The sequence below is a fragment of the Capra hircus genome, chromosome 13 (genome assembly GCF_001704415.2).
Source record: "Capra hircus breed San Clemente chromosome 13, ASM170441v1, whole genome shotgun sequence".
NCBI lineage: Eukaryota > Metazoa > Chordata > Mammalia > Artiodactyla > Bovidae > Capra > Capra hircus.
Window position 1 is genome coordinate 37992999 of NC_030820.1, and position 19766 is coordinate 38012764.

The 19766-nt window shown below is 47.0% G+C and overlaps 1 protein-coding gene across 1 annotated transcript in view; it reads left to right on the forward strand.

Annotated features, from left to right (window-relative positions):
* The window catches only part of DTD1 (D-tyrosyl-tRNA deacylase 1), a 75807-nt gene continuing 56376 nt past the window's right edge, over positions 336 to 19766 (forward strand). Inside the window, exons 1-4 of the mRNA XM_018057245.1 lie at positions 336 to 500; positions 5042 to 5132; positions 6990 to 7225; positions 14303 to 14409. Of these exons, the coding sequence (XP_017912734.1) occupies positions 458 to 500; positions 5042 to 5132; positions 6990 to 7225; positions 14303 to 14409 (477 nt within the window). The 5' untranslated portion in view covers positions 336 to 457. The remainder of the gene's footprint in view (positions 501 to 5041; positions 5133 to 6989; positions 7226 to 14302; positions 14410 to 19766) is intronic.

Consider the following 19766-nt stretch of genomic DNA (forward strand, 5'->3'; position numbering starts at 1 on the left):
TTTTAGGCAGCAGATCTTCTGTCTGGTTTCTGAGGAGCTGCAGAGGCAGGAGGACAAGGGAAAAGGAATTTGGGAGGGTCTGGGGTCAGAGGGGTGGGAAAACGGCAGGAGGAACACGGTTAGGATTAGGAATCAGGACAAAGCTGGGATGCAGGGATGACTGGCTGGATGTGAGCAGAAACAGCACCTGTGAGTCTGCCTAGGAGTGGGGGCCGGGAAAAGGGTGGAGTCTGGGCGGGGCTCAGCTCTGGGTGGGCAAGAACGGGGAGTGGCGGGGCCCACCGCGGGGCGGGGCTACATGGAGGGCGGGACCAACCTGCGGTGGGCGAGGCCGGCGGGGCCGCGCCGGGGCGCGTTTCCGGGTGTCCCCGGCAGAGGGCGCCGGCCGCCGCGCCGCCCGCGGAGTCCCCGAGGCCGGAAGCCGCCCGGCGCCGCCCCGCTCGCCGCAGCCGCCGCCATGAAGGCCGTGGTGCAGCGCGTCACCCGGGCCAGCGTCACAGGTCAGTCGGGCGGGGCCGGGAGGAGCCGCCCTGACCCCGCGCCCGGCCGCCCTTGCCAAGGGTTCTCCCGGGCGCCGCCCCCGGGCGATCCCAGCCCCGCGGCCCCGAGCCCCCCCACCGCCCCTCTGTTCCCCGGCCCGCGGCGCTCTGCAAGGGCCGCCGGGTCTCCGCTGAGGGACGCGGAGACCGTCGTCTTCAGCGGCGCTTGCTTTTGTTCGGGGCGCGGACGGCCGCGCTCCCGGGCGTCCCCCGGCCCGCCCTTCCGCGGGGTGTTGCTGGACTGCGCGTGGGGGGGGGCGTCTCCGGAGCGCGCAGCTCCTCCCCAGCCGCTCCCCTCGGCGTTTGTGCCTTTCTCTACCCCCCCACCCCCCCGGGTTTTCTCCGTGTCCCGGTCTTCCTGGAGCTGGACGCCCCGCGAGGTGCGCGCTCCTGACAGGTGTTCGCAGGGGCTGGTTCTGAGCGTGTCCGCCCCCGTGACCCGGGGAGACCCGGCAGCATCAGGAGGTGTTTCTTTCCGCCAGTCTCTCGTGGACCGAGCCACGCAGCCCTGTCTGTCTCTCGGTCACTTGTGGTCTAGTGTGGACATCAGGGGGCCAGATGACTAGTGGGTACAAGGGAATTGTTTCAAAACTCAGACAAGATCATAAAGATGTTAACATTTATTTATTTTTTGGAATGACTAACTACATTGTCTTCTAGTCTTTCCTATTCTTATTGGCAGAATTCTAGTATTGTTTCCCTTCAGGCACTTGTAGATAACCCTACCCTCAAGCCAGTGTATACCAAACGCGTGTTTTTGTGTCCAAGAAACTAGCTTTAAGAACAAAACAGCAAACTCCCCTAAAGAAACCATCAAACTCGGTAAAACCATATATTTAGATCTGAGATTCTACTTTTCAGAACATGATTTCTAAGGTGTTTTGGTAACTGGTTTGCGATATGGTCCTGGAGTAACGGGGGGGGGGGGGGATGTGTGGGGGATAGTATAACTGGGGTTTATTGCCCTTTTTTTTTTTTTTTTGAGAAGAATTTTGCAGTCTGCTCAATGTGATCGTCATGAGCAGTGAGCAGACTTTGCAGAATGTTAAGTTTTAGTCCTAACCAACAACTCCCCATTGTGCCAATCTGATTAAAAACATGATTCTGTGAGAAAAGCTGCATAGTTTGAATGATTTTAGTGTACTATTTAAATTATATGCTTTGGGTTAAAAACAACATAGAAACCATCCTGCATATTAAAAAAAAAAAAGAAAAAACAGGGAAGAGTGCTAACTGTGGTTAGGAGTTAATAAGGTGGAGTTCTCTCACAGTGCTGGAGGAGCCTTTGGTTAGCCAGGCCTTCTACTTGAATTACAACAGAGAGATTTTCTGATTCCTTTAGGATGTGACTGGCTCCACTGCCATGTGGCCTTTCGTGAGTGGCATTTTATTTCAAAGGCTCTAAAATGTCACTTCCGATTTTATGAGTGACAGAGTAGAATATTAGGAGTCACATTATGTAGTAGCCTCCTTTATGAACATGGTCGGGCACATTGATGCCTTAGCATGGTTATTGTGATCATCTAATTTTAAAAACTTTAAAATGACGGAACATTTCAGACATATTCATATGTTTACATGGATGGAACAGTACAGTAACCCCCATGTCTATCACTCAGCTTTTTCTTTAATTTTTATTGGAGTATAGTTAGTTTACAATGGTGTGTTTCAGGTGCATAGCAAAGTGAATCAGGTACACATATACATACGTACCTCTTTTTTAAATTCGTCACTCAGCTTTATGAGCTGAAATTCGAATAGATTCATAGAATGTTGGAAAGAGATTGGTTGGGTTTGAATGGATTAATTAGGTGCTGAATTCTTCTCAAAGAAGAGGTCTTGTATGGTGCCGACATACATGGCATCAAATAAACTAAATTTATTTTAGCTTACTTATAAAATAAATAAATTTATATTTATACAAAATAAATTTGTATTGACTAAATATCTCAGGTCTTTCCTAGCCCTGTGTTTTTTCCCTTAGAAATCCATTTGTCTAATAAAACATCCCTAGGGAAGGACATAACTTCTCCAAAAGGAGAGTGTCATTTCAAGGCTTTGGTGCATAATTTATTAGGACAATACCATATTATGAAAATGTTGAAACTCTTTACATAGTGATTTGAAACACTTCAAATAGTGATTGTACTTCTGAGGCTCTATCTAAGAAGTTGATTCTAATTATAGAAAAAGCTTTAAATTATAGAAAAACCAGCAGAGCCCAGAGGTCTCATAGGGCAGTGACACCTGTGTATGATAGTGTCATGATACATGTCATTATACATTTGTTCAAACCCATAGACTGCACAGCACCAAGAGTGACCCTTGATGTAAACTGTGGACTTTGAATGATGACGTGTCCATGGAGGTTCATTGTTTGGAACAAATGTACCATCTGATGAGGGACGTTGGTGGTGGGGGGACTGTCTGGGGGCAGGGAAACCTTTGTACCTTCTGTTCAATTTTGCTATGAACCTAACACTATGTTATACAGGAAAGTCTGTTTTAAAAAAAAGGACTTTAGTGTACAAAGATTTTCACCGTGGTGTTATTTATTGAGGTGAGAACTTGAAAGCAAGCCATTTATCTGGCCAAATAGGATGGTTAGTCCGTCCATGGATAGAATGCAGCTGTTTAACAACTAAAAGATGTTTAGGAAAAGCTCATAACTTGAAAACATGCCCATGTGCTGTTAAAAGATGAGGCACAAAAATTTATATACAATATTATTCGGTAGTTGAGAACAAATATGGAGTAAAATCTGTGAGTAGAGGAAATCTCTAAAGGAAATCAATCAGTAACATACTAAAGTGCTTGTCTTTGGGTGTTCTGTGTTTTTTTCTTCTTTCCTGTTTTTTAAAAAAATTTCTATAATGCATATGGCATTACTTTAATGGTGGACATAGTTCAATAATCATTTTTTCAGTTTTAAAAATATACTCTGGGGAAAATTTTTAAAATATTGATACTGTAGGAAAATAACATGGATTTAATTAAAGAACAAATAGAGCCAAAGTTTTCTAAAGCCATATAAACAGGCAAACAACCCTGAGTGTTTACTGCTTATGTCAGGATAGATGATTTTGGTTTCATATTTTGAGTCAGTGGTTTGTCACTCATAGTCCATTATAAAAAAAAAGCACAGAAGAAAATATTAAAATGTTTGGTTTTTTAAGCATAAAAATAGGAGACGTTAAGCTGTAAAAAGAGTTTAAGGAATAAGTCGAGGCATGTACTTTCCTGGTTTCTGACTGTCAGATGGTCCCTTGTCAGATGCCTACAGGAATGAGGGGTTTCTCATTCTTTCCTGAGCTTGCAGGATGTGGGACATGGCACAGTATGTGATGCCTTGTCAGGAACATTTATGGATATTATTATCCAGCGAAGCAGATAGACAGCAAAAACATGGCAGAGTTGACCCTTCTCTGGATTGGAACACTAGGTCAGTACAGAATAAACTAACCAAACATCAATAATCTAATGAGCTTCAGTGACGAGTTGGCCCTAAAATCGAAAATTATGAAGATAAACATTTGAAATATGGCTTTAGTCTGACCCCTGTAATAATGTTTCTTACTTAAGTAGTGTGCCACCATTGATGAAATGGTAGTGTGATGTACTTGTTGTTTAGTCCCTAAGTCGTATCTGACTCTTGCGACCCTGTAGACTGTAGTCTACCCAGCTTCTCTGTCCATGGGATTTCCCAGGCAAAAACACTGGAGTGGGTTGCCATTTCCTTCTCCTGGGGATCTTCCTAGCCAAGGGATGGAACCTGCATCTCCTGCATTGGCAGGTGGATTCTTTACCACTGAGCCACCAGGGAAGCCCAGAGTGTACAGTTGACTCTAAATACACGCAAGTATTTGAAATAGAAATCTGTGCGCAGAGAATTTTCTTTTTTATGGGTAGGATGCATCATTCAAAGAGATTTGGAGGTTATTGGCTTATAATGCAACATTAGTAATAAACTGGGAAATAATAGAAGTTTGCTGACTTGAAGCTTAACTTTTAAGCTGTATTTTTTATGTATATTTCTCTTTTCTGCAGTTAGTAGAGGAGTCATTTATTTTCTATGACATAAATGTTTTTGCACTCTGTATTGTGTTACCCAGTTTGCTGATTTTCAAGAAAAGCAAGTACTTCCTTTCTGAGAACTGACAGAGCTAAGCTGGATTCTCTGGGAAGAGAGCTCCGTTGTTACAGATGGGCAGACTCAGAGAAAATTTCAGGTGTCTCACTCATGGTAACACAAATGAACACAAGGCCTGAAAATCGTGTGCCACAGTTGCTCACTTCACACCTCATTCATTCCAGATGTAAAATCAGAATGGGCAGCTATGATCATCATACTGAGTTAATGTAAGCTCTTATATGTTTCAGTACCTAGGGCCTTTGCCAGAGAAGTTACAAGTGCAGTGTTTGAGTTTTCCTGTGGATACTCAAACGTGCTTCATGGCACCTGTCTTGTTCTGAATCTCTTTTCCCTTTTGTTGCCTTGCCAGTTGGAGGAGAGCAGATAAGCGCCATTGGACGGGGCATCTGCGTGTTGCTGGGTATTTCCTTGGAAGATACGCAGAAGGAACTGGAGCACATGTAAGAGGCATCTTATCTTGCATTCCACATCACTGCTGTTCTGGTGGGACACGTGCTAGTTGTCCAGCTAGCTGGCTAGTTCTTTATATAATATGTACACACAGACATATACATGTATGTATATATAGGTACTTCCCTGTTGGTTTAGTGGCTGAGACTTCGTGCTCTCCATGCAGGGGGCCCCAGGTTCAATCCCTGGTCAGGGAACTAGATCTCACGTGCTGCAACTGAAGATCTTCCATATGCCAAAAAGAAGATTGAAGATCCTGTGACGTCAGTGGCGGGCTGGAGCACAGCTCAGCCTCTGTCCCTGTGTGCTCTTGCGGCCTCTAGCCATTCTCCTAATGCAAACACCGAACCTCTTTTCTTATGAATAGTTTATGTTTCCAGTTTGAGATGCGCTGTCTGGGCCCCGTTACACATGTCAGAAATGCTCAGTTGTTCACTGGACACATGAGGATCTGCATGACAGTTACCTGCTGTCATGCACGTGTGTGTAGCACAAAGCCTGACTCCAGACTAGAACCTGGGCCACCTGACCTGGAAGCCGGTGCTCTCTCTTCTGAGGTGGGAGCTTTGTCACTGTTGTTGCCTGACCGGCCCGTCCTCATGTTTCCTCTCCCCAGCACCACCTGGCACACTTTCTTCCGAAGCTCGGATCTGTTTTCTCTCTGCCCTTTGGTGCCCAGAGCAAAGGTGCAGCAGCGCCCAGTAGTCCCTTTTGTGTTAGGTTGAAAACTAGACTTGGAACTGAATTCCTGCTAAGGTGTTACTGACTGGCAAGGACCATTCAGTACCACTTCACGAATGTCGGTGTTTCCATAGCTGTCCCTTAGATACACAGGAGGCGGGGGTGGTGTAATGGCTAAAAGCTGGGGCCTGGGAACTAGTACGTAACTTGGTGGTTCAGAGAGAGGACTCGACAGAAGGTGGACCTCGGCCATGGACATGTGCCCTGCAGAGGGTGCCTACAAAAGTGGTGGCGAGCAAGCCATTTGTAGAGGCTCTGAACATGTCTTCAGCATCATGCACACAGGTGGGTTCAGAGGGTGAATTGCAGCTTTCATGGAGGTTGTTGTTTGTTATTTGTCTCAAGTCTGACCTTATAGATGTTAGCCAGTCTTCTTCCTTGCTGAGGTGGGTGTCCTTTGTCATCCCCACATACAGGGAAAGCCGTCTGGCTATAAGGAGCCTGTGACATGGTTGTCAAAATGTCTCTCCCCAGATCTTCCTTCATTTCTGCACTGACCATGAGTTTTCTCCAGGGTATTTGCTGAATTGTTAAAAAGGGTCATCATTTACCCCTGTGTAAAGATTGAATTCTCTAGAAATAGAACTGAGCTCATGTTTTGATACAACCCCAGCTTGAAGGAGCAGATAGTAAAGAAGGGCTCATCATCTCAGCTCTGGTTCCCACTGGAAGCTGCTGTGAATTAGAGGGGCTGATAAAAGAAAATAAAGGACTGTTATTATCCCATTACTGAAGGGCTCAGACGATAAAGAGTTTGCCCACAACGCGGGAGGCCCAGGTTAGATTCTTGGGTGGGAAGAACCCCTGGAGAAGGAAATGGCAACCCACTCCAGTATTCTTGCCTGGGAAATCCCATGGACAGAGGAGCCTGGCAGGCTACAGTCCACGGGGTCCAGAAGAGTCTGACACAACTTAGTGACCAGCACTTTCACTTTTTACTGATGAGGCGCAGGGAGGAAAGGAACTTGCCCGAGGTCATCCGTCTTCTAGGCGATGGAGCCAGCACAGTGTCCCCTGTCTGCAGAGTACCGGTGACATTTTAGGGGCATGGGTATGTCTGGGGTCTTGCGGTTCTCTAGGTAGCTCTCACCCGGCTTTTCCCCCAGGGTCCGGAAGATCTTAAACCTGCGTGTGTTTGAGGATGAAGGTGGGAAACACTGGTCGAAGAGCGTGATGGACAAGCAGTACGAGGTGCTGTGCGTCAGCCAGTTCACCCTGCAGTGTGTCCTCAAGGGGAACAAGCCTGACTTCCACCTGGCCATGCCTGCAGAGCAGGCTGAGTCCTTCTACCAGGGCTTCCTGGAGCAGCTGCGCAAGGCCTACCGGCCGGAGCTCATCAAAGGTAGGTGGGGTCCCCCAGGGAACAGGGTGGGGCAGTGTCCCCAGGACATTTTCCAGCAGGGGACCAACAGTCTGCAGATGGAACATTTCCTTTCCGGAAAGTTCGCTGTTCATGCTTATTCTTTGTTTTTTTTTGTAATTGGGGTATAATTGCTGTGTGATGTGTGTGTTTCTGCTTCCCGACAGTGAACCAGCTATATGTATACATATGTGGCCCCCCAGGTGGTTCAGTGGGTAGAACCTACCTGCCAGTGCAGGAGACGTAAGAGATGCGGGCTCAGTCCCTGGGTGGGGAGGATCCTCTGGAGGAGGAAATGGCAACCTGCTCCAGTATTCTTGACTAGAGAATCCCGTGGACGGAGGAGCCTGGTGGGCTACAGTCCATGGGATCGCACAGTCGGGCCTGACTGAAGCGACTTAGCATGCACACATACATATATCCCCTCCCTCTTGGACCTCCATCCCACCCATGTAGGTCATCACAGAGCCCTGAGCTGAGCTCCCTTGTGCTGTGTAATAGTTTATTATTTTGTTGAAACTACACTGGAGCCGCTACCCCTGCCGCTGCCATGTGTGTCCTCTGAAGGCCACGTGGTGCCACTCACCCTTCTCCGTGCTTCTCTCCACATTTGAGGTGTGTCGTGGCGCAGCAGCGCACAGGATGCGGGGCGCTTTGTTGTGGTTGTTCAGCCTGCCTGATGAGAGGAATGCAACTGCCGGCCACAGAGGGGAGTTGCATGTTCTCTTAAATTTCTAGGGGCCATACTAAAAACAGGAAAAAGAAACAAGCGAAACTAGCACGCAGGACAGCCCCAGGGTTCTGATTTGACCCCGCAGTCAGTGTAGAGAGTTCCTGATGAGCTCTCCCTTCCCTGCCTTGTACTGAAGCTTTCCTGCTCACGGCGCACCTCGATCCAGGCCCACCCGTTTCCAGCACCCGCTGACCGCGTGTGGCTCTCTGCTGGCGTGTGAACAGTGTATACTCAACTGCTGGTTGTGGGAGATGCCAGCCAAGCTTCATCGACCAAGAGGGAGCCTAGAAAATGCCCGAGAAGAGTGGGCCTGGTCTGTAGAGAACTGTGAACCCAACATGATGAATTTTCTTCTGAGGGCCATTCGCCTCTAGTCTGTTTTCATGTTTCAGGGGACGAGTTGCATGTAGACCATCCTAGTGTGCCTTTTGCTTCAGCTACTGGGAAAGCGTATTTAGCCTCCTTTGGTGATGAACCTCAGGGTGGGACCGTAGGATGACCACTTCTGTGTCTGATCAACCACAACTGTGTCTGCTGCTGCTGTCAGCCTCCTGTAGACATTCAGCTGTTGTCACCAGTTAATTCTGTAGTTTTTCCTATTCTTTAACTTTCTCTCTCTGGGTTAAACAAACCCAGGTCCCTTTTTTATTGGGCCTGTTTTCAACCATAAGTGATAAACGACCTGACTCTGGAGTTCTGTAGCAGAACCCCACCTCAAGGGCCATCAGCTCCTCAGATTGGTTGTGTTCAGAGGAGTTTTGTCCCAGCTCCTCACTGGTATTTCTTTTAATTTAAATTTTCCTCTTATGTGAAGTGTCCATTTACCAAAAGGACAGATGGGTTCCATGTGATCAGGACCCTCCCACCTTAAGTCAAGTCCTGCCCTTTACTTGGGTCCTGGTAGAGAAGGAATACACGTACCTCGTCTGGGAACATCCCAGTTTAGAACTCCATGGACAAGTCTGGGTGTGGACGTCCACTGGGGTCCTCTGTCTGACATGGCTTTGCTACAAACAAAGTTCTTCCCCCAATTAGCAGTTCAGTGCTTTGAATAATGATGTTTCTTTGCTGAGCCAGGGATTAACTGCTGCCAGCATTGTGTCATCTGCCTGCCGTGTAGAGTCATCCCATTTCTGAGTAACCTCAGATGTGTTTGAGGCTGCACCAAGTTCCTTAGAAGGATGAGCACCAGGAATATCACAGAAGCATGGGAGAGAGCCCTTTCTGTGGGCCATGAGTGATGGTTGTCAGGGAACGCGTGGGTGAAAACAAGGCCACTTTCATCTAAGCCCTTCAACACGAGTGTTCCATGTACCGTTAAGTGCTTTGTGTTCCTGAAAACAGCTCTTACTTTTTGAAAAGATGTGTATTTTGTCCAGGTCATTATGTGAAGTGCCTGAAGCAGTGTACTGTAAACACTATAATTTTATAATGGATCAGAATTTAAGCTTATGGGATATGATGCATCAGATCATTTTGATGAAAAGCCAACATGGATGATGCCAGGGGTTTTAATCAGAATTTATTTTCAGCTCCTTTGGGCTTTCAGAGGCCCTACAGTTATCTCCCATGCCTCGCTTGCTCTTCTGTAGTGGAACAAAGTGGAGGGAATGTTTTACACGCTCACTGTTCTTGGGTTAATTTTGAGATTCTGGCTTTCACCTTCAACGTGGAAAGTCCTCTGTGAGCTGAAGGAACATGAACTGCTGAATACATTTTCTTTCTTGAAAGATTTTCAGGGTCTCTTCAGTGACTTTAAGACAATGTAGTTTAATTTGAAAATTAAAAAACTTAACCCTGATGCCAAGAAATGAAAAAGAAATGTCCAGTTCTTTTGAGATGTAATTGACCTGTAACACTGTTAGGTTTAATCACTTGACGTATGTATGTGCTGTGAAATGACCACAAGTTGACATCCATCCCCTCCCAGGTTGCATGTCTGCATCCCTAAGAGCTAAGTGCCCAAAACACACCAATTTCTTCTAAGTTGCCTAATACCCTTTCCCCACGTAAAATACCCTGCCCTTCTAACCCTCCTGGCTTCATGTGGCATGGTCTCAGGTCCCCAGTACATCAGGAGACACGATGCTTTTGCCCCTCGCTCCTTCACTCTTTGTTCTCAAGATGCGTGTACTGCTCTCATTTCCTGTGCCTTGACGGTTTGGATGTGTCCTCCTCCTCCCTGTTTTTGTGCCAGTTGGAAGCTGCTGCTGCCTCTGATCCTGGGAAAGATCTTTCAGAGCCTAGCTCAGGCCTCTCTTTAAGTGCTGTGTTTGGTACCAGTGTTTCATCTTTAGCTTTTAGGCGTGATTGTGCTGTCATTCTGTTTTAAGCTAATGAATCAATGGACTTGTTTACAGTGTGATATTTTCTACTAAATCCAGTATTTTCAAGTTAAAAACAAACAAAAAAAGACTATCTTCATCATGATTTTGCAGGTCAGGAATCTTGGAAGGGCTTGGCTGGGCACTTGTCCCAGACCCAGATCAGCCTGAGGAGTTTCTTGGCTCAGATGATAAAGAATCGTCCTGCAATGCAGGAGACCTGGGTTCGATCCCTGAGTTGGGAAGAGTCCCTGGAGGAGGGCCTGACAACCTACTCCAGTATTCTTGCTGGGAGAATCCGATGCGGCAGGCTGCAGTCCATGGGGTCACAAAGATTTGGACATGACTGGGCAGCTAACACAGGGGCTGCCCTGCCTTCATGGTGGAAACCCGTGGCGGGGTCTACGCTGCCAGGTGGCGGCCACGGTGCTGGCTGGGGCTGGGGCTGGGGATCTGCTTCTGGGACAGCCTCTGTTCATCTTGTTTCTGTGCCCCGCCTCATCTGATTCCCCTGGGCTCCCACGTTGCTTGGCTTCTCCCAGCCCAGCCGTATTGGAGTAGCTGGATTTCTACAGTGGTGCCTGGCTTCCCCGACCAGAAGGGGATGCTTCAGGGAGCAGGAAGTGGAAGCGCCAGCCCCACAGACAGGCCTGGAAAGTGGCCTGGGTCATGCCCCACGTGCTGTTGGTCAGGGCAGTTACTCAGCCGCCCAGATTCTGGGGGAAGAGTGGAGACCCGCCTGCGGTGGAAGAAACGTCAGAGTCTGTGACTATCTTTCATCCTCCGCAGTTCACACCTCTGCTGTTCTCAGAGGGTTTTTCTCATCCTCTGCCTTCCCTTCAAATACTTGCTTTGGGGGAGAAACCCAGTGCACAAATCCTTAGTCCTCCCCTCTCTTGCAGAACGAGCCTGAGGCTGAGGGCGCTTCATGGACACCCCCAACCTGAGTGGGCTTCGCCGGATGCTGAGTTCTCATGTGGTGCCCTGCAGCCCCACCCCACCTCCTACCCAGGAGCCTCCATCCTTCAGCTGAACGCTAAAAGTACCGCGTAGCGGGTGTCCTTAACCATTCTCAGAGTTGAGTTCTGAGCATGTGTTGCTTTTATAATTAGGAAACAAAAATAAATGTGATACCAGAATGGAACAGTTGAAAAGAGGGATCTCCACTCTCCAGCATCTTGTTCCCACTCTTAGCCGTTTTGTGCTCAGTCCAGGAAAGCACTTACCTGTCAGCTTTGTTCAGCAAATCAGAAGCCTCCACGGTATTAAAAAGAGCTACGTATGTATTCCCTGCAGGTCTGATCTGTAGTGGGTGGCAGAGAGCTAGAGGAATGTGGAAGGTTGTAAAGAGTGCAGGAGACTTCTGACTGCCCTCCACCCCCCCATCCCGACCCATATTCCCTCTGGGCATTTCCCAGCCCTGACAAGTTCATCTTGCAGAGAAAGTGCCCAACGGAGGAAGACCACATCGAGTCTTTCCTTCATGGTTAGGGTTTGATTTTTTATGGGTTTGCTTAATTTTCTTCTCTTTTTACTATTAATACTTAAAACATTTTCATCACATGAGTAAACTTTCAGTGGAAGCCTGTACTTTGGCCAGTGCTACGATGCCAGAGGCATTACTGTTCGTGTAAATCTAGGAATTCTCGATGGGGGAATCACATCTTTGTTGAGATCTGAATCTGTAGACCCCGAGTCCATGAAGTTTTTTAAACTATTCCTGCTTCCCCTGCTGAAAGATTCACTTTTCCTTTCATGCTCAGTCATTTCCTGTCTTTGGATGGTAACCAGGGTGAAAGGAGTTTCTTTCCACCTATACCTGTGTCTTATTTTTTTAAAATTGCCTTTAGGGACTTTCCTAGTGGTCAAGTGGCTAAGACTTTGAGCTCCCAATGCAGGGGGCCCGAGTTTGATCCCAGGTCAGGGAGCTAGATCTCATGTGCTGCCACTGAGAGTTCATATGCCACTACTAAAGATCTTCCATGATGCGAGGAAGATGAAAGAGCCTGCATGCTGTAACTAAGCCCTGGTGCAGCCAAATGAATGCATACATACACACATAGATATACATACAAAAAAAGGAGTGACCAGGTTTCCTGCATGCTGATTTGCTGGGCCCTGAGCCAGTGCCCTGTCTGTACTCACATGCACGCTCCTTGTGGTGGCTGATCATCCTGAAAGACACCAGGCCACAGAGAGGCAGGGTGTGGCTTCCTGGTAGAGGTCGGCAGGCTGTCAGGCATTGACATCGGGACGTGGACAGCAGCCTTTGTCGGTACGTGGAGCGCTGTGGTTTGTGGCTGGTAGGGCCCTTGGACCCTGCGGGGTTGGCCCCAGTGGGGAGTGTTTCTACTGGAAACATGTGGGACTTATATTTCAGAGCAACCTGATTATATCACCACTGGAGCCCAGATGTAGTTTTGTAGATAAGTTCTTGCCTTTTGACATTATTTTTTTTTTAAATGTTTTTATTTTTCCTAACCATTGTAATTTTTCTTGGGGACTTTACTCTGTGAGCTGGACTGGGAAAAAAAAAAATTACCATTTTAAGACTTCTTGAAACATGTCTTTGGATTTATTATCCGTATCAGTGGAAAGGCGCACAATAGTTCTGTTCTTAACTGAAGAAAAACAGGCAAAGAAAATAAATTTCTTGCTACTTAGAATGATAAACGGGGTGAAGCATATGCTGTATATCTTGGCAACAGAAATTCAAGGTCGGAAATAATTCCTTTCCTCCTGAGCCTGCCTTCAGCTTCCCTGAGGAGAGCAGCGGCTGAAAGTTGCTCCTAATTGTAGCCATAATTTTTAGCCTGCAATTAAACACATGATTTCCTCCCCAGCTGATGTCTTTTTAGCTTTCCTGACAGGGGTAGCACAAAAGCTCTGTGGATCTGAACGGCCACTTTAATCTAAGTGGAGGCCACGGGAAGCCACCGTCATCCGAGCACGACTGGCTGCCCAGTGGGAACTAGAGCCATGTTGCCTCTAAAAATGGCAGGCAGCGTGGCCTCTCTTAGTCGCCCGCGCCGCTGCCCGAGCCTGTTCTTCCAGGACCTCCATGAAGTCACGGATCATTGGAGGGGCCCCTTGCTGCTGCAGTGGCTTTGGTGTCCGGGGGCCCTGGGGCTGAGCCACTCTGGAAGGGGGAGCCCCAAGGGGCTCCTGGGCTGCCTTCTCCTTGGCCTGTCCCCCAGAGGTTGTCCGTCCTGTGAAGGGTGCTCCATGTGAAGCGAGGGCTCCTCCCCAGGGGACTGTGGGGACCACCAGAGTGAAGAACCAAGCAGGTGTCCCTTCTCCACGTCTTGAGAGCCCATCTGAGCTGCAGTGCACCGTGACCCCCAGGGGTGGGCCGGCAGTCATGGTCCCTCAGGCCGTGATGTGGAGAGCAGGCCCTGACTGCACGCGGGAGCACTCCCCTGCTCCTGCAGCTTGCATCTCAACCTCGGTCCTCTCGCTGGTCTCCCTGTGTCACAGGAGGGACGCGGAGGCCTCAGAGCTGGCTGGGGCCCTGAATCCCGTGGCCTTTCAAGTCCTGTGCCCTGTGGAGCCTCCTCCAGGGAGCCCCTCTCACTCCTCCGTCTTCTAAGGAGGGGCTGGGGACCTCTCACCCTTCTCTGGCCTCCAGGGTCAGGATTCTCAAGGTCAAACAGTGCTTTCACCAGCCCCCTGTGCCCATCTATCCCCTGACGAGACCCCAGGACACTGGGCTGTCTGCCCCAAAGTGGAATTCCAGAGTTGTGGTGTTGGTTCAACTTGAACTTGACCAAATTCTTTGCCCTCCAAAGTGTTGATACACTTCATGTCCTCATGGCTTCACAGTCCTGTTAACGCATGATTTCCCCGGCCCACCCGCTTGCCAGGGCTGCAGGGCACACAGGGCCCCTGTGCTGGATGTGGTCTTGTGTCTCCCTTATCCCGGGGCTGGCCGGCCCTGCTCCCAGGTTTCCGATTGTGCTGATCGCAGAGAGCCTCTTGTGATGGCCGCCATTGCTCTTACAGATGGCAAGTTCGGTGCCTACATGCAAGTTCACATTCAGAACGACGGGCCTGTCACCATAGAACTGGAGTCTCCAGCCCCTGGTGCTGCTGCCTCTGACCCGAAGCAGGTAAGCCCGGAACCAGGGACGCCTTCTGGCTTTGACTTGGTTCCTGGAGCTTGTCTCAGTCTGGGGTGGAGACAGCTCTTCACTGCAGGAACCTAGGGTTTTGTTTTCCTACATCCTTTCCCAAGGACACACCTGTTGTCCTGCATCTCCTCTGTGCTATGGCCTGGCCACCTCCTGACTCAGAATCCGTGGCACTGCCCAGTCCCTCCTCCGGGCAGCTCCGGGGTGGTGCTGTGGCACCTGCTGGCCACTGGGTGGCAGCAGTGGAGCGGCATAGCTCCCCTTGCCCGCAGCTCTGGTGCCCTGTGGAATATGTGTGGAGTGGGTTTATCCCAGGTGTGGGTACATGTGCTACCGGAGGTTCTTTCTGAATCCTGTTTCCTAAAGCAACGTCTGACCTGGATTTGCTGCCAACTCTGTCAGCCTTCAGAAAAAAATTTAATTCAAAGAGAAAAAGGAAATCTGGGCTAGCCCTTGTGTGCTGTGGGCTTCTGGTAGGTGCTTAGTGTTTCTGAAGGCTGTGATTAACGCAGCCACTTAGTGACCTTTGAGAGGCAGGTGGGCAGGAGGCGTGAGAGCTCGGGAGATAGTTCCATCTTCCTCCCCTCCTTCTAGGACGCCATGAAGGGAAGCCTGTGGGGGCTTGGGGGAGCATGATATAAACCTGAAGCTCTGTGCTCTGTTCGGAGTCACCATTTCTAAGGGGAACAGAGCCTTTCTTTCTTGTTACTGATTTTCAGTGGGCAGGTATGCTCAGTGCCTGCTAGCCCTAATCCAAGCTGCTGGTTCTCAGCCTCTGACATGCAGCAAAGTAACGGGAGAAATCAGCATTCCCACTGCCTGGCTGCACCCAGACCAATGACACAGATTCTCTGGGGTGGGGTCAGAGGAGGTTCTGGTCTGAAGCCACAGCTGGAACCATGAGTGTGAGCTGCAGAGGGAGGGACCCGTGCCCTAGCCTGTACCTTGATGGGGTCTGTTACCTTGGACATCTAAGGGCTGGCCAGATCACCTGCAGACAAAATACCAGACTCCTTCCTCAAAAAGCAGGAAAAAGTGCCTGTAAAGTTACTACAAAGGTCCAAGTATGGATGTGAGAGTTGGATCATAAAGAAAGCTGAGTGCCAAAGAACTGATGCTTTTGAACTATGGTGTTGGAGAAGACTCTTGAGAGTCCCTTGGACTTCAAGGAGATCCAACCAGTCCATCCTAAAGGAAATTAGTCCTGAATATTCATTGGAAGTACTGATGCTGAAGCTGAAGCTCTAATACTTTGGCCACCTGATGTGAAGAACTGACTCCTTGGAAAAGACCCTGATGCTGGGAAAGATTGAAGGCGAAAGGAGAAGGAGATGACAGATCGTGAGGTGGTTGGATGGTATCACCGACTCAATGGACACGAGTTTGAGTAAGCTCTGGGAGTTGGTGATGGACAGGGAAGTTCAGCATGCTATAGTCTATGGGGTCACAGAGTCGGACATGACTGAGTGACTAAACTGAGCTGAAAGTTACTACAATGTAAAGCTTTTCCCTTTCATCCATGGTCTCTGGACTTACCGTGCTTTTTATTTGCTGTTTAATACCATTCTAACCAAAGACAAATTAAAAATTTATATTGACATGAATTTATCATTTCTCTTTATACTGTCCAAACCATTAAAAAAAATATTTTGTTGAGGTATAGTTGATTTACAAGTATGGTTAATTTCTGGTGTACGGCATCATGATTCAACTTGACGTATATATATTGTTTTCCATTCTCTTTTCCATTATGGTTTGTCACAGGATATTGAGTATAGTTCCTGTGCTATACAGTAGGACCTTGTTGTTTATTCATTCTGTGTATCATAGTTTGCCTCTGCTGACCCCAGACTCCTCCTCCATCCCTCCTCCACTTCCCTCCCCCTTGGCAACCACAAGTCTGTTCTCTGTGTCTGTGAGACTGTCTGTTTCGTAGGCAAGTTCATTTGTGTCATATTTTAGATTCCACATGTGAGGGATAGTATATGGCATTTGTCTCTCTCTCTTTGACTTCCTTCACTTAGTATGATGATCTCCAGGTCCATTCATGTTGCTACAGATGACATGATTTCCATTCTTTTTTATGGCTGAGTAATACTCTATTACACACACACACACACACACACACACACACACACACACACACACCCCAGTTCTTTATCCATTCCTCTGTCAATGGACATTTACACACACACACACACACACACACACACACACACACACCCCCAGTTCTTTATCCATTCCTCTGTCAGTGGACATTTAGGTTGCTTCCAGGTCTTGGCTATTGTGAATATTCAGTGCTGCTGTGAGCATTGGGGTGAATTATCTTTTTGAATTACAGTTTTCTCCAGATGCATGCTCCAGAGTAAGGCTGTTGGATTGTGTGGTAACTCTGTTTTTCGTTTTCTGAGGAACCTTCACACTATTCTCCATAATGGCTGTACCAACTTATATTCCCAATAACAGTGTAGGAGGATTCCCTATTCTCCACACCCTCTCCAGCATTTATTGTTGATTTTTTGAGGGGGCCATTCTGATTGGTGTGAGGTGATACCTCCCTGGACTTTTCATTTACATTTCTCTAATAATTAGCAATGCCGAGCATCTTTTCATGTGTCTGTTGCCTCATGGAGCATACTTGGCCTTCCTAGATATAAAATGTAATATTACAATGTCACAGTAATGAAAACAGATGGTGCTGGCCGAGCAAGAGAGAAACCGATCACCGAGGAGATGAGAGGCCTGGAAAGGAGCCTGATTATTGATGAGAAGTTTGGTTTGTAATAAAGATGGTGTTACAGATCAGGTCAAGAAGTGGGTTCTCATCAAAGGTGTTATGAGAACTGGCTGGTTTTAAAAATTGAACGCAGTGGAGATCTGTGAACTTACGTGGAAAACACAGCAGCTGTGCTGTTATATGAAACAAACACATCTCCAAAGAATACATGCAATGTGATTCCAGTTATATAAACCTAAGACTGTCGGTTGGTATGTAACTCATTGATCTGTCTCCCACTCTCTGGACCTGCTGTCTCTAATACATTCTGGTACAGAGAAGGTTTATCTGTTTTTAAAAAACTGAGGGACTTCTCTGCTGGTCCAAGGATTAAGAATCCATTTTGTGATGCAGGGGACATGGGTTTGATCCCTGGTCGGAGAACCAAGATCCCACGTGCCGTGGAACAAGTGCATGCTAAGTTGCTTCAGTTGTGTCCAGTTCTTTGAGATCTGTGGACCGTAGCCCTCCAGGCTCCTCTCTCCATGGGTTCTCCAGGCAGGAATACTGGAGTGGGTTGCCATGCCCTCCTCCAGGGGATCCTCCTGACAGGGATTAAACGCTTGTCTCTTGTGTCTCCTGCATTGGCACATTCTTCACCACCTGGGAAGATCAGTTTGATTTATAAGGGGCTTCTAATAATGTGAGAGGTAATCAGCTCCAAAGCCAAATAGTCTGCTTGTTTACAGGTTAGCCAGACCTGGGTTCATAAACTTTTAGTGTGCCTTCTCTCTGTGCCTAGTAGCTCTGCTCTTCTTTCTAGATGTTTCTTGAAAGGGAGTGTTGAACTAATATAAAATAGGACAACTAATGAGAACCTGCTGTATAGCACAGGGTGCTCTACTCAATACTCTGTAATGGCCTGGATGGGAAAAGAATCTAAAAAAAGAAAGAGTGGGCATATGTGTATGTATAACTGATTCACTTTGATGTACACTTGAAAGTAACACAACTTGGTAAATCAGCTATATATCAGTACAAATTGGAAGAAAAAAATGTGTTGAGAATGTTGTTTTTCCTTTTTTTTTGAAATGTGTAATCTAAAAGTAAACCTCACTTTTGAAAAATGAAATTATTCCACCTGAAGGAGGATTATGGTACATAGCAGATTATCACTGTTAATAGAAACACAGTTGAGAACTAACAGTTTCTGAGCTTTGTATCCATGTTGTGGACCCTCAAGCACCACGAGAGGCGGGAAGCTCGATTCTCTCCTTGACCTGTTGAAGGTCATGGGACGTGGCTACTAAGTAAGCGAACTGGGTTCCAGCAGAAGACAGTCTCTCAGGTCATCCTGTCTCAGGTTTCTTCTGACGCAACTTCCTTAAGTACCGTCTTTCTGATCTATAACATGATCTGTTCAAAGAAATGAAGCCTCAACACCTCTCAGATCAGTGGGTGGAGCTTGGTCCTCCAGGAGTCAGCTGATCTAGAAATAGGTTCATGTCCTTGCCATTGACCTTCAGTTCACTTGTAATTGCACTGAGGTTTACAGGTCTGTGTGTTCTTGTTTTCCCTGAGCGTTGGATGGTGTTGAATCCCTTGGTACAGGCTTGCGAAGCCATCCTTCAGAGCTTACTCATCCTGTTGTATTTTTCCAGGTTCTGGGAATCACTGGCCTGTCTCCAGAGTCTTTGTATGTCACAGTTAGAAACATGGTCTGTGTTTGACAGGTGGGAAACAATTTTGTTGAGTAAAAGGTTAGATTCATAAAGGAGACATATGAAAATAAAAGTGTCTTACAATATTAACCTCCTTTTTTGACCATTAATAGATATTAACAGTGTCTTTTTGTTAAGGTTACATTATCTTTATCTATTTTATTGATAGAGGTATGATTGATATATGTTGTTAGTTTCAGGTATACAACATAGCAGTTCAACATTTAAATACATTACTGAATGATCACCGTGATAATTCTAGTAACCATCTGTCACCATACAAAATTACAGTATTATTGACTATATTCCTACTCTGTGTACTATGTTCCTGTGACTTAGTTATTTTGTAAATGGGAATTTGTTCCTTGGTCTTCTTCATTTCTTTTTCCCACCTCCCTCCCTTTCTGGCAACTACCTATTTGTTCTCTGTATCTACGATCTGTTTCTGTTTTGCTTTGTTTGTTTTTTAGAGTTCACATATAAGTTAAATCATGTGGTATTTGTCTTTCTCTGCCTGACTTATTTCACTTAGCATGATAACATCTAGATCCATTCATGTTGTTGCAAATGGCAAGATTTCATTCTTTTTTTTTACGGCTGATTAATATCCCATTGTGTATTTATAGCCACATCGTCTTTATTCATTCATATATCGATGGGCACTTAGGTTGCTCCCATGTCTTGCCTGTTGTGAATGATGCTGCAGTGAACATAGAGGTGCATACATCTCTTTCAATTAGTGTTTCGTCTTCTTTGGTTATATATCCTGAAGTGAGATTTCTGGATCTTATGGTAGTTCTATTAATTTTTTGAGACATCTCCAAACTATTTTACATAGTGACTGCACCAGTTTACATCCCCACCAACAGTGCATGAGGGCTTCCTTTTAGCCACACTCA